Raw genomic sequence first — 15,559 nt, forward strand, 5'->3', positions numbered from 1 at the left:
TCATCCCTTCCCACCCAAACCACCCCCTCCCCAGGTACCTTCCCCTGCAACCGCAGGAGTTGCAACACCTGTCCCTCTACCTCTTCCCTCGACTCTGTCCAGGGACCCAACAGTCCTTTCAGGTTAGGCAGAGGTTCACTTGCAACTCCTCCAACCTCATCTACTGTATCCACTGTTCCAGGTGTGGATTCGTATATATTGGCGAGACCAAGCGCAGACTGGGCGATCGTTTCGCTGAACACCTTCGCTCAGTCCACTTTGGCCTATGTGATCTCCTGGTTGCCAAACACTTTAACACCCCTTCTCATTCCCATACTGACCTTTCTGGCCTTAGTCAGAGTGAGGCCAAACGCAAATTGGAGGAACAGCACCTCATATTTTGCTTGGGCAGCTTACAACCCAGCGGTATGTATATTGATACTCTAACTTCAAGTAACCCCTGCATCCCCTCTCTCTGTCCCTCCCCCACACTAGTTGTCGTACTAGTTTCACTGTTATCCTGTTGAGTTCCACTGTCTGTATAACTCATTATCACCGAGCCCACAGCCAACAATGGACCATTGTTAGCTCCACCTTTCTTTGATCATCGTTACTTTTTGCATATCTTACATTCATTTGTTCTATATCTCTCTATATCACCATGTATCGATCAACCAAAACATTACGACCTGATAAGCCAAAACATTATATCCACCTGCCTAATATGCTGTTGGTCCTCCGTGTTGAGCCCCATACGCAGCAGGGTGCGATGCACTGTGTATTGTGACACATTCCTCCCGTGACCACCATTAAAATTTTCTGTGGCTTGTGCCACAGTAGACCTTCTGTCGGTTCAGACCAGACGGGATAGCCTTCGTTGCCCTCGCGCATCGATGAGCCTTGGGCGCCCAACACCCTGTCGCCGGTTTGTGGTTTGTCCCTCCTAGGATCACTGTTGGTAGGTACTCACCACTGCTGACCGGGAGCACCCCACAAGCCATGCTGTTTCAGAGATGCTCTGACCCGGTTGTCAAAGTCGCTCAGGTCTTTACTCCTGCCCATTTCTCCTGCATCCAACACATCAACTTCAAGAACTGACTGTTCGCTTGCTGCCTAATATATCCCACCCCATTGACAGGTGCCATTGTAACATATAATCAATGTTATTCACTTTGCCTGTCAGTGGTCATAATGTTTTGGCTGACCGGTGTATATCTCCCGTTTCCCTTTCCCCTGACTCTCAGTCTGCATCAGGGTCTCGACCCAAAAATCAGAGGGCAAGAAGCAGATAGCAGAGGGTAAGAAGCTGTTCCTGCATTTGGTGGTGCTGGCTTAAGCAAAGAATTTCACTGTTCCTTGTCACATGTGGCAATAAAGTATTCCATTCCATTCCATATCAAGCTTATGTACCGTCTGCCGATGGGAGCAGAGAGAAGGAGGTGTGACTGGGGCAGGCCAGGTCTTTGATGTTGGCCACTTTTCTGAGGCAGTGTGAAGTGTAGTTGGAGTTAATCGTGGGGGCTACAAAGGTAACTTGCAGACAAGCATCACCATATTTGTTGGAATTAGCATAGGTGGGGCATCTTGTTCGGCGTGGACAAGTTGAGCCATAGGACCTGTTTCTGTGCTGTATGACTATCATTCTGATAACACAGATTAGCGTGGCTCCAGGGTGTCACGTTATTTGTAAACTGTCTTTGGTATGCAAGTGCCTTTTCTGAATTCAAAGAAAATATTTTCATGCTCATTCTGAAGATTCGTCATATCTGTCTTCAAATATTAAGATGAAATTGGAGAAATACATTAAACTATGTGCTTTCCTGACATTAGGCTCAATTATTTTGCTTTGACCTTGTAATATCAGAGAGGTTAAATGTGAATCGGGAAGACGGGTAAGTTTAGCTGAGGGCAAACCACATTGAAAGGAAGCCAGTGCTAATGGAATGCGGGAGGTATGAGCTTGTAAAATGGCTAATGGTGAGATTGCAATCCATTTTCCCCTCTTTGCCTTTTAATTCCATTGATTTTGTTGCAAATAAAAGTTTGTGGAAATGTAAAACAAACAGGCAATTTGCTCGTCCATATCATACCACAATGTAAAGGCAAGAACTGTCTAAATGAATTACGCTCGGTAAAACTGCAGTCAGGCATTCCCCTAGGCGATGATATCTATGATTTTAACCATGGCATGGAATGGATGGGTCATATCACTGTGAGGACATTCTTTCCTGTTTGTTTCTCTGCAGCATTTCAGTGTACAAGAGCAATCAAGCATCGAAGAAAGTAAGACTTCAGCATTTCTCTGCTCCAGACAAGTCGACGGTGGTGAGCCTGGTCTATAGGTTTCACTGCCTGTATGCTGGACTTGTCAATGGAAATATCGCAATCTATACCAAGGCAGAAGGTAGGTCAATGCCATCCATTTACCACAAACTCCTCATTGTCTTTGCAAGATTTAACTGATTCATTGAATTACAGAATACAAAGTTCTTTAGACTTTGGACTTACAAGATGCAGTGTGGAAACAGGCCCTTCTGCCCACTGAGTCCGCGCTGAACAGTGATCACCCCATGTACTCCCACACACTAGGGACAATTTACTATTTTACAGAAGTCAATTAACCAGTAAATCTATGTCTTTAGAGTGTGGGAGGAAACCGGAGCACCCGGAAAAAACTCACACGGTCATAGTGAAAACGTGCAAACTCCGTACAGACAGCACCCTGAACCTGAATCTCTGGCGCTTTAAGACAGCAACTCTACTGCTGTGCTACTGTGCCGCCCTTACCATTTAATATTCACTTACTATTTAATATTTCATCTTTAATAGAATATGGACAAAAAATACGAGACCTCCTTCTTGAGGTGTGTTCTCAGAAATAAAAGGACCACCACCCTATAGATTTAAGCTTTACCAATGCAATACCCCCAAAACAATGCCTAAGCAACAAAAAGCGTGGCATCTTGCATGTTCTAAGTCAACAGTGCGGAACATGCAATAAGAACAAAGAATGGTGGAAAGACTCAACAAATCAGGCTGCATCTGTAAAGAGGAACTGAAAACAGTTCATCGACACAAACTGCTGGAGTAACTCTGTATGGCAGGCAGCATCTCTGGAGTAAAGGAATAGGTGACGTTTCGGGTCAGAACCCTTCTGACCCAAAAAATGGGCTTATTCCTTTTCTCAAGCGATGCTGCCTGACGCGCTAAGTTACTCCAGCATTTTGTATCTATCTTCGGTATAAACCAGCATTTGCATTTCCTTCCGAAACATTTCAGCATGTTCACTTATTTTAAAAGATGGCGGCAGCATTAGACGGTGAAATTATAACTTGCCTTGGAAGGAAATCCATGACTTAGCCGCGTCACAGAATGACTGCGTGGCCTTTGCAGTAGTGTACTGTTAACCATAACCTATTTCTTATAGTTGGCACTGCAAAGTAATTTGTTCAATTTGGACAGATTGTTTACAAACAGATGGACTTCCCTGAACATAGTTCTCTTCTATCTTTAATGATTTTGTTTGTCGATGATGGAACCAATTTTTCCCATTGCAATCCTGTTCAAGAGCATGAGGAAAGCTGTTGTTTTGGCCTTGCAATGGTATCGCCACAGTTCTGATGGTTTTTGCAGTACACCATCTCTTTAAGATGAGGGGGCAAGATTTAATAGGAACCTGAGAGGCAACTTATTTTACACAAAGGGTGCTAGGTATATGGAACGAGCTGCCAGAGGAGGTAGTTGAGGCAGGTATTATCACAATGTTTAGAAGACATTTGGACAGGTACATGGATAGGATAGGCTTGGAGTGATTTGGGACAAAAGCAGGCAGGTGGGACCGGCGCAGATGGTGCATGTTGGTCAGTGTGGGCAAGTTAGACAAAAGGGCTTGTTTGCACGCTGTAGCAAACTGTAGACTTAGTCCAGCTTAGAATGACTGTCACTTGGATTCTCCCTCATTCAAAACCTTTCAAGTAGTTCACTCTTAAATACATATTGCTCACATAAAATGCAGTAATACTGCAGCAGGGAGGGTTGGAGAGAGAGAAAGACAATGCCACAATTGAATCACACAGCACAGAAGGACCATTGAACCTCTGGTCCCACTCTCGCATATCTGATGAAACTGTTCAATTAGTCCGCACTCACCAACTCTTTTTACACAGCATTGCAAAATGTTCCCTTTTCAATTGTTTCAAATCCTCTTGAAAATTATTACTGAATCTTCCACCAGTTATTCTCATCATCGCCTTACGAATCATCAACACAAGAATAATGGGCTTCATTGCCAAACATTTTGAAGTGTTCAAGCACTCTTTGTTCTGAATTCTTGTAAAAGTGAAAGAGTTTCCCATGAACTCGTTTAGTTTAGTTGAGAGATACAGCATGGAAACAGGCTCTTTGGCCCACCGAGTTCGTGCCAACCAGTGATCCCCTACGCACTAACACTATCCTACACACACTAGGGCCAATTTACAATTTTACCAAGCCAATTAGCCTACAAACCTGTACGTCTTTGGAGTGTGGGAGGAAACCGGAGCACTCAGAGTAAACCCATGCTGGTTACTGGGAAAACGTACAAACTTCGTACAGAGACGCTCATAGTCAGGATCAAACCCAGTTCTCTGGCGCTGTCAGGCAGCAACTCTACCGCTGTGCCACCGTGTCTCCAAATTTCAACAGTATCCCTTCAAAACAGCATGAAGGTTTAAAAGAACCTTGTGAACCGTAGCCTTTTGGAAACAGGCCCCTTCAGGCCTCCGAGACCTCGCCAACCATCGATCACCCATTTACACCAGTTCTATGTTATTCCACTTTTGCTTCCACTCCCTTACTGAAAGAAGGCAATTTTGTAGAAGCTAATTAACCTGCAGCCCTGCACACCTTCAAAGGTTCATGTAAAATGGAAGTTCTTGTGAACCATTATGATGTTTTGAAGGTATCCTGTTGAAACTTGGCCTTCACTATTCAGTATTGCTTTTACCCTATCAGCCTGTCCTTCCCTTAACTAGATGATCTACTGCTGGGAAACGGCCTAATATTCCCAATTAGTCACCAATTGTGGGCGATCTCTGCCCGGACTGCTGATCCTCTGATGCCTATCTTAGAACCAGCTAAAGTAATTTTCTTTACTACATTCATACTGGGCAGCCTATGACCCCCATTGGGAGTGGTGTTTATAGAAGGGAGTTTTCTTTCAGCAAGCTTCTCCATTTTCATTTATTCTATCAGTATCATGAGATGCAAATCCCAGGTGGTTTAGTTTAGTTTAGTGTAGTGTATTATGGGCGCCAGGGTGGCACAACAGTAAAGCTGCTGCCTTACAGCGCCGGAGACCCGGGTTTGATCCTGACTATGGGTGCTGTCTGTACGGTATCACAATAAACAAAACTATCTAAAAAATAGAATGCCTGATGGATAATCTCATTTTATTCTGTCACCTCCCAAATAATAAGCCAGCATGTTGCTGGGAGAGGGAATTTGATTGTCTGTCAAAAGCTATTTGTTAGGCCAATTAAATGTTACAGAATGTACTTTGGAGCTGAAGTAATGATTTAACTAATCAGTAAAATTGGGAACTCTACCACTGCTTGTAATCTCCGTCATTCCCCGGCGTTCAAGTTGCCGAACCAGGGTGTGATGCAACCAGGACAGTTGCAGTCTTAATTTGTGAAATTTATTTGAGCAGATCTGTCTGTCTGGATGGGAATCTTCAGTTCTGCTGTGTTTGGTAAACCTGAGGGAACAGATGGGGCTTGAGTTCACCATGTGTTGTAAAATCACCTCCAGTGTGCAGTGCTGACTGGAAGTGCCACCTTATACTGTGTTATTAAACGTCTGGAGTGGGATTAATAGAAATACATGTGGCAGCAATTTGGAAATGTGCCAGTCCCTGTTATCTTACATGCAGAGTAATTATCTTGTGAAAAGCTCACTTGAACATGTTTCCCACAGGCTGAATTATTATTATGAGCATAATCTGGGGATGCTTGCTTTACCCCATCATTGTATGGAGTGCGCACTATACTCTGCATGCCAGATTTGTGATGATGAAAGTTTTATTTTACTGGGCAATACCATTTTTTCACTCTATGGCCATAAATTAATAGAAGCTCAACTTGTAGTTTATGTACAGAACATGCCAGATGGCAGATGGTTGGTTTTATCCCCAGTGGATTCATAGCAAATAGATCAGTCGCATTAACTGCCCTCACAATGCCAGTGTTTTGGCAAACGAATTAGATCCAGTGCTCAAGTAATCTCTCTCTCCCCATTTTCCTTGAACATTCAATATTATTGCAACTTGATCAAGTCACCTCTTTGTTATGTGGATTTTTTTTACTGAGCAGTCAAGTCAAAGGTGTTTAAGTGTCAAATGTACCGACAATGGGATAATTAAATTCTTGCAGCAGCATAACATGCCTGTAACACAATATCGATAATATATAATAAACAAAAAATCAATAAATGAATAATCACAATCCTTGTGCAAAAAAAAACTAAAGTCCTTTGTACAATCGAAGACGGTCCATAGTTCATAGTTGAGGTTGGTATTGTGTAGTGTTCAAGAGTCTGATGGTTGATGGGAAGAAGCTATCCTTGAACCTGGTTATCAGAGTTCTCAGACTTCTTCCTGATGGCAGGAGTGAAATGCAAGCATGGCCAGGATGGTGTGGGTCTTTGATGATGCTGGCTGCCTTTTTGAGGCAGAGCCTCCTACAGATCCTTTCACTGGTGTGGAGGTCAGTACTTGTGATGGACCAGGAATTCCACCACTCCTTGTAATCTCCTTCGTTCCCTGGCGTTCCAGGGCATGATGCAACCAGTCCATGCAGTTTTCATTCAGACTAGACCAAGTGGACCCGTTGGGCCCAACGCCCCCATCCCCCCCCACTCCATGCTCCCTCCCCCCCATTGACCCACTCCATCCCCCCTCTCACCCTCACCCACTCCATCTCTTCCCACTCCACCCTCCCTCCCTCTCGCCCACTCCATCCCCCCTCCTCCTCCCCCCCACCCCCCTCACCCACTCCATTCCCCTCCTCCTGCCCCACCCCTCCACTCCATTTCCCCTCACCCAGACCATCCCGCCTCTCCGAGTCCATCCCCCCTCCTCCTCCTCCCCACCCCCCTCACCCACTCCATCCCCCCTCCTCCTCCCCACCCACTCCCCCTCACCCACTCCATCCCTCCTCACCAACTCCATCCCTCCTCACCCAGTTCAACCCCCCTCCTCCTCCTCCCCCCCACCACCATCCCCCCCTCACCCACTGCATCCACCCTCCTCCTCCCCACCCCGATCCCCCCTCACCCACTGCATCCCCACTTCTCCTCCCCACTCCCATCCCCCCATCCACTCCATCCCCCTATCCTCCCCATCCCCCCCATACCCACTCTACCCCCTCCTCTTCCCACCCCCCCCTTCGTCCTCCCCCACACCCCCATCCATAACCTACACGACCCCCCTCCTCCTCCCGCACCCCATCCTCCTCCTCCCCCCCACCCCACTCACCTACTCCACCCCCTCCTCCTCCCCCCCCTCACCCACTCCATCCCCACCCCCTCCATCCCCCTTCCTCACCCACCCCTCATCCTCTCCTCCTCCTCCCCCCTCCCCCCCTCCCCTGACGCTCTCGTCACCCCCTCCCCCCCATTGGCCACTGCCGTCGCTTGGGCGCCCCCCCCCCCCCCGGGTTTGTTAACTTTTTAAACTGCTTTTTTGGGCTGCGGGCCCGGGGTTGGGGGCGTGCGAGGGGGGAGAGGAAAGGGGAGAGGAAGCCACTGAGCACGGCACTCCCGTCAGTCGGGCGGGTTCCCCCCCCCCCGCCCTCGGAGCGGGATAGACGACTTCACCTCCCGGCGGTCAGCGCTGCCCAATCTGAGGAATGTCAGGGACGGGCGGCGGTCCTCCGGGGGGGGGAGGGCATTAGTTAAAGGTGTTTGGGGGGGAGCGCATTAGTTAAAGGTCTCTGTGGGGGGGGGAGCGCATTAGTTAAAGGTCTCCGTGGGGGGGGAGCGCATTAGTTAAAGGTCTTCGGGGGGGGGGGGGGGGGCGAGAGCGAGCTGATCTCTTGAAGATGTGCGGGTCCCATTGTGACGTCACACGCTGAATACCGAGCGGGGGGAGCGCGAGCTCATCTCTCACAGTCGCACGGGTCCCATTGTAATGTCACATGCTGAAGACCTTCAAGAAATGGGTTAGAAAAGTAATTTTTAAACTTTAAAATCTCTCTAGCTTTAAAAATGTAGCTTCAATTTGAATGAGAGTTGTTGCATGTTGTGCCCAGAACAATGGTGAGTAGCGTGGGCCAAAAGTTGTGGTGCTATGGAGTACCGTTTTGGCTGTGCGAACCACAAAGTTATGGTGCTCACATACACACAAACAAACAGAGAGTTTTTAAAGATAGATGGATGGATGGATGTTTGTTTGTTTGTTTGTTTCTGGCAGCGACAGGGTGATGTGGACAAGAACCATTTATTGCCGCAATGGATATTTTACTGAACTTTAATGTGCAGACTGGAGGGAGCAGAAAACCAAGAGGAATTTAAAAGCAGCTGGAGTCCATGAAGAAGGTAAATGAGAGGGAGAGCTCAGGCTGATTGTCACCTAACTTGAGCAGGCAGAATTGCAGGGTGAGAGGTGCTGCGAGATTTTGTAAAGTTAAGTTCACTGCTCTGCAGCTCTGGAAGTGTCTGTACAGAGTTTGTATGTTCTCCCCGTGACCTATATGGTCCAAAGACATGTTGCAGGTTAATTGGCTTTTGTTAATTGTCCCTAATGTGTGGGATAAATCTAGTGTTTGATCCCTGGTCGGCACAAACTCGTTTGGCCGAAGGACCTGTTTCCGCGCTGTATCTCTAAACTAAACTTCAATGATATCTTTGTGACCATTGAATTTTAATTCAGGTCTCAGATGTGTATCATGTTAAACAATGTCTCCCACACTGGTTCTCACCTGCCTTCCAGTCTGTTTTGCTAAAGCTAGTGCTGACGACTGGCTTAAGAAAGTTAAATTGCTCAATGTTCTGCGCACATTCGACATGCGTTCTGAGTCATTCATAAACCTGTGATAGTGCCTGTGCAACTAAAGGTTCAACAGCTTCTCAGTCTTGCCTTCCAACAAATCAAAGTCTTAAGGAGGAAAATGTAATCATGCGCAGAGAATTGAATGTGAAAATTAATTTGTCTTTATTTAAATATGCTTACTTCTCGTGTAACTTGTATACGTAATGGCAAAGTGTTTGCAACCTTTGTTTATGGATAATACTGTTTTTTTAACCTCTTTGGTTTTTCTGATTTACACCTAATCCCATTTGCTGTGAATCTCATTAGAACAAATGTAGCAATGATAAGGAACTGTAGATGCTGGTTTATACCAAAGATACAAAATGTTGGAGTAACTCAACAGGTCAGGCAGCATTTCTGGCGAACATAGATAGGTGATGTTTCAGGTCGGGTCCCTTCTTCAGACTAAATAAAAATGGAAAGAATAAATATTGCCTTCCTTTCACTCACCTATTTAGGAGACTGCGTAATAATTATCATTAGATGGATTTAAACCATTATTGCCGCACCTAATTTTGTGTAGACTCAATATTGGAGCCATAGAGAAATACAGCATGAAAACAGGCCGTTTGGTCGAACTCATTCATGCTGACAAGTTGCCTATGTCATTCTGATCCTTTCCCGTTCATGAACCTTTCCAAATGTCTTTTAAACGTTGTCATTGTATCCACTTCTAGGTGCTTCCTTTGGCAGCTCAATCCATATGCCCACCAAATGGAAAGTCTTGCACTCGGATCCCTTTAAAAATGTTCCCCTTTCACCTTAAACCTGAGCCCTCTAGTTTTAGACTCCCCTAACCTGGGAAAAAGACTGTGTTCATCCATCTTATCAATGCCTCTTGTGATTTTATAAATCTCTGTAAAGTCAACTCATAGCCTCCTTTACATCAAGGAAAATAGCCCCAATCTATGCTGGTCAACCTTTTCTGTACTCTCTCTAGCTTTGTCACATCCTTCCGATTCTGTGGCGACCAGAACTGTGCCAAATATTCCAGGTGCAGTCTCACCATTGTTTTATACATACTCAGATTCTGAGTCTCTGCATTGAGCACATTGGGCAGAACCTCTCTCAGCAACAAGCCCTCAGATGTTAACACGACCGGGCACTGTCAGCTCCCTGCCTTCCATTCCACCATTTTGCCCACATTTACCTCCTCCTCATTCCTTGCGGGTTTATAAGTTCATAAGTCACAGGACTTATGACCCATTCGGCCCATCGAGTCTACTCTGCCATTCAATCATGGCTGATCTATCTTTCTCTCTCAACCCCATTCTCCTGCCTTCTCCCATAACCTTTGACACCCTTACTAATCAATAATTTGTCAATCTCTGTTTTAAAAATACTCAATGAAAATACTCCATTGTTGATTATAATAGGGTTTAAGCGAATCTCATAACAGAAACATTGTCACAGGGCTGCAGACATTGTAAACATTGTCAAACAAGTGCCTCTGAGCATGCCTTTTGTCTTTGTGGATAAGCGCAGCATTCAGTTGGAAAGGAAAATTCAAAGGACATTTAACAGTGCACAGAAATTATATCCTCAGTTCTGAATGAAGAGCTGGAATATATTCATTCAAATATTTTTCTGCATCTTTCCACATTTCATCCGACATATTTTATTTGGTTAAAATTACTTTTTATATTTCAGCAAGAATGTAAACCACACTTCTGCATTTCGACCCTGTAGTTAAACAGTTCCTGACAGCGTTGAGACAGATTCCGCTTCAATCACTGACCTATTTTGCTGCAGATTAATTTGCAGACAGAAGAAATGAAATGGGCATGTCGTTGCCCTCGGGCATTCCTGTCACTGCAGAGCTTAGGGTGACCCGTGGAGAACTGTGCGCGGCTGTAGGACTGTTGTTTCCGTGCTGTACGACTCCATGGCTCCAGGAGCAGATGCCAGCCTGCCTCTTCATCAGCTTGTTCTGCTGAGAGGAGAAGCTGGGAGGATTGGCGGATGGCAAGTCAGGGAAATAGGAACCTTGTTTTCACCCTCAGCCCATGTTGTTTAGTTTATTTTGGTTTATTATTGTCACGTGTACCAAGGTACAGTGAAAAGCTTTTTGTTGCGTGCTGTCCAGTCAGTGGAAAGACTATATATGATTACAATCAAGCCTTAAATTAACTAGCTTCCACTGTTTGGCAGGGTTAGGAAGGGGTAGTGCAGATGTAAATACTGTACACGTCATAAACTACTGGTGACAGAGGACACAAGGAATTGTGTACAAATCCAGGATAAAGGGTATGACATTTAGTGCAAGTCCTGGAAAGTCGAATTAAAGATAGTTCGAAGGACCCCAATGAGGTAGATGGGAGGTCAGGGCTGTTCTCTAGTCAGTGAGAAGACTATTCAGTTGCCTGAGAACAGCCGGGAAGAAAGTTCCTGAGTCTGGAGGTGTGCGTTTTCAAACTTCAGTACCCCTTGCCTGATGGGAGAGGGAAGAAGAGGGAGTGACTGGGGTGAGACTAGTCCTTGATTATGTTGGTGGTTTTGCCGAGGCAGTATGAAATGTAGCTGGGGTCAATGGAAGGAGGTTGGTTTGCGTGATGGTCTGGGCTGTGTCCACAACTCTGCAATTTTTTGTGGTCTTGTTTGGAGCCGTTCCCAAACCATGCTGTGATGTATTCCGATAAAATGCTTTCTATAGCGCATCTGCAGAAAGCATTTTATCGGGACGCATAACAGCATGATTTGGGAACAGCTGAATGCTTTTTTTCATTTTTCCAACATTACATTTTAAATAGGATTGACAAGACATGATTTTATCCTCACCCCTCAGCAAGGAAAGGACAGAAAAAATGGTCCTAACTTTAAGGAAGCTTCAAAAACAAATTTGCCTCTCAGTGTCTACAATAGTTGTTTTCAGACCATAGAATAGGGCAGCGCGGGAACAGGCCCTTCGGCCCACGATGTCCATGCTGAACATCATGCCAAATAAACTAATCTCATCTGCCTGAGATTATCTCCATATCGCTGAGTTCCTCCAGTACTTTGTGTTTTGCTCAAAATTCCATCATCTGCATTTCCTTGTGTCCTCTGTCACCAGTAGTTTATGACGTGTACAGTATTTACCTCTGCACTACCCCCTCCTAACCCTGCCAAACAGTGGAAGCTAGTGTTGCTGTTTAAGTGCCAGAGACGTTTCTCTGGTTGTGGGTAAAGGATGTGCATTGGGACGGAAGGGAATTATATCAATATGCATAACCCTCCACGCTTTCTATCAGCAAGGTTACTAGTTAGGTGAACAAATATTTGACACTCGTCATTACTGAATTCTGTCAGATTAGAATACTTTAGAATTGAATGTTAAAATTGCATTATATTTGTAATGATTCTATTCTGTCCCAGGAAGCCATTCAGCCCGTTGGGTTCCACCCTGACTCATTGAAAAATAGGTGCAGGAATAGGCCATTTGGCCCTACAAGACAGCAGATCAATCCCAAGCCCCTCTTACTAATAGTTATCAGGCAACTGAACTGTCCTCTCACCAGCTGGAGAGTGGTCCTGACCCTTTTACACTAATTGGAGACCCTCGAACTATTTTAATTGGACTTTATTGGAACTTATCTTGCACTAAATGTCTTCCACTGACTGGTTAGCACGCAATAACAGCTTTTCACTGTACCTCAGTGCACGTGACCATAAACTAAACTAGATGTTATACCCTTTATCCTGTATCTGTTCACTGTGGACGGCTCGATTGTAATCATGTATAGTCTTTTCGCTGACTGAATAGCATGCAACAAAAAGCTTTTCACAGTACCTTGGTACAGTTGACAATAATAATATACTAAACTAAACTTTCCCTGTAAATCAGCGACTTACTTTGCCTCATGCTCAACCAATTTCCTTTGATCACTTATACTACCGTGTATAGCATAAGACAAATAACTTACTAGCACGACTTTGGATGTGGGAGGAAACCTTTGACGTAAACCACGGTGAGATATTAACATGAACTATTAAAGGTTGAGAATAGGTTTAGGTTTATTATTGTTACGTGTATACCAAAGTACAGAGAAAAGCTTTGTTTTGCAAGCTCCCCAAACAGGGCAGATAATGCTCTATATAAATAAGTCAAACTCAAATACAAGGTGGGCTGAAGGGCCTGTTTCCACGCTGTATGATTCTATGACATAGTCAGCACGTAAGGTCAAACTCAGGTCTAGTGAGCTGACTGCTGCTACACTGAAATGGAATCCAGGGAGCTCCCTGCATTTGATTGGACTAGTCATGTTTTATACATTGTAATGCTGCAGATTAAATGTACTGTGCAAAACTGGATTTGACATTCCAGGGAAAGGGATGGGCTTTAATTGCAGAAGAGAGAAAACAATCACAGTTGAGGCATGAAAATGCAGACTCCACAGGCAACTAGTCTGAGCACAGTACTGAACTAAGACTGGCTGCTCCTTGTCCCAGAATCAGAGTTAATTTACTATCTTTAACTTTCATTTACTATGGTTTAATCATTGACCTTTAAAAGCTATAAAGATTTATGTTAAATATCTCAAATCATCCTTAATTACATCCAGATAGTCTTTCTTTGTGAACACCTCATGATACAAGGAAGAAGGGGTTCGACCCGAAACATCACCCATTCCTTCTCTCCAGAGATGCTGCCTGACCTGCTGAGTTACTCCAGCTTTTTGTGAAATAAATACCTTCGATTTGTACCAGCATCTGCAGTTATTTTCTTACACCTCATGATGCAAAATAAGCAAAGCACACAGCTGTATTCACCACTGGTGCTAGCTGTTTCCACCCCTAGTCTTGCTTTAATATTATAGATGGACACAAAATGCTGCAGTAACTCAGCGGGTCAGGCACCATTTCTGGAGAAAAGGAATAGGTGATGTTTCGGGTCAAGACCCTTCTTCAGACCCGTTATTATAGAGTTGTGCAGCACAGAAAGATGCCCTTCAGGCAACCATGCTATACTGACCTCCTTGCCCATCTAAGTGAATCCCATTAGCCTGTTTCTGGACTGAATCCTCCTTTGCCTTGCCAATTTGGGTCTGTCTAAATGGCCTTAAACATAGTAATTGTTTCTGACGTTGATATTCCACATGGCTTGCTTCAAAGATTCTTTGTTATTTATTGAACTTGGATAAACTTTTGTTTTGTTCGAGGGTCAGAAATCCTGGTAAACAAGATGGCCAGTTCTCATGGAATCAGTGCTGTTCCTTGACACGTTTGTGAGAATGTAAGAGGGCCAAAAGCAGTGTGCTAGATCTCAGTTTGGTCTGCTGAGAAAAACATGTGCAGTTTGCAAAATGTTGAGACACACAACATAATTATATGGCTAACTAGTTTTGCCAGTTCTGTATAAATAGAACAGATTGATTTTTTAAAACATATACAGCTTTGTTCCTGTTGTGTTTCATACAAAATGAGAGATTAAACCTCTAAAATGGAAATGAAAATTCAAATGTTCTTTCTATAGTTAAAGGAATGGATTTAGACTTTAAGACACACAGCGTGGAAACAGGCACTTGGGCCCACCAAGTCCATGCTGACCAGCGATCACCCTCCTTACAATAACATTATCCTACACACTAGGGACAATTTAGAATTTTACAGAAACCAATTAACCTACAAACCTGCACGTCTTCGGAGAAAACTCATGCGGTCACAGGGGGTACGTACAAACTCCGTACAGGCAGCACCTGTAGTCAGGATGAAACCCGGGTCTCTGGTGCTATAAGGCAGCAACTCTATTGCTGCACCACTGTGCAGATAAGGATTTGTCTGAACTTGTTAGAAAAGTGAAGGTGGCTATAGATTGATACAATTTTAATGCTGTTGCTGTGGAGACAATGTAATTGACAGCATGAAGCAACATCAACTTTATTTTGAACTTACCTTGGAAATGCATCGAAGTCCACTTGTCTGATAAGCCTCAGTAAATATCCTAGAGTTGTGCAACATGAAAACAGACCCTTTGGCCCAAAGTGTCCATGCTGGCCACCAAGGGACTACCTGTACTAATTTTATTTTCCAGCACTTGGTCCACAGCCTTCTACGCCATGGTGATCTAATGCTCAATCTCGATGCTTAAATGTTGAGAGAATCTCTACCTCCACCTCCTCAGGCGGTACATTCCAGATTCCTGTGTTAAGAAATTCTTTCTTGGATCCTCTCTAAATATCCTGCACCTTTCCTGCCCTCTGGTGATGGACTTTACTAATGGGGAAAAGTTTCTTACAATCAGCTCTGTCTCCTCGTTACAGAAATGCTCTATCCATTGAAACTCCTCTACTCCCTCCCCAATGCATTCGTTCATCCTGTAATGAGGGCGGCCAGAACTACCCAGTACTCCAGCTGTGGCCTCTCAGTTTAGAGATACAGCGTGAAAACAGGGCCTACAGACCACTGTGTCCACACCAACCGGCGATCACCCGTTATGTTATCCCACTTTCACATCCACTCCCTGCACACTAGGGCCAATTTACAGAGGCTAATTAACCTACAAACCTGCAGGTCTTTGGGATGTGGGAGAAACCC

General features: G+C 44.7%; 1 protein-coding gene across 1 annotated transcript in view; it reads left to right on the plus strand.

The window, feature by feature from the left end:
• The window catches only part of arhgef10 (Rho guanine nucleotide exchange factor (GEF) 10), a 242,475-nt gene that overhangs the window by 192,013 nt on the left and 34,903 nt on the right, over nucleotides 1-15,559 (plus strand). The window contains exon 26 of the mRNA XM_078399996.1: nucleotides 2,226-2,383. Within this exon, the coding sequence (XP_078256122.1) occupies nucleotides 2,226-2,383 (158 nt within the window). The remainder of the gene's footprint in view (nucleotides 1-2,225; nucleotides 2,384-15,559) is intronic.

This window comes from Rhinoraja longicauda, chromosome 5, assembly GCF_053455715.1.
Source record: "Rhinoraja longicauda isolate Sanriku21f chromosome 5, sRhiLon1.1, whole genome shotgun sequence".
Taxonomy (NCBI): Eukaryota; Metazoa; Chordata; class Chondrichthyes; order Rajiformes; family Arhynchobatidae; genus Rhinoraja; species Rhinoraja longicauda.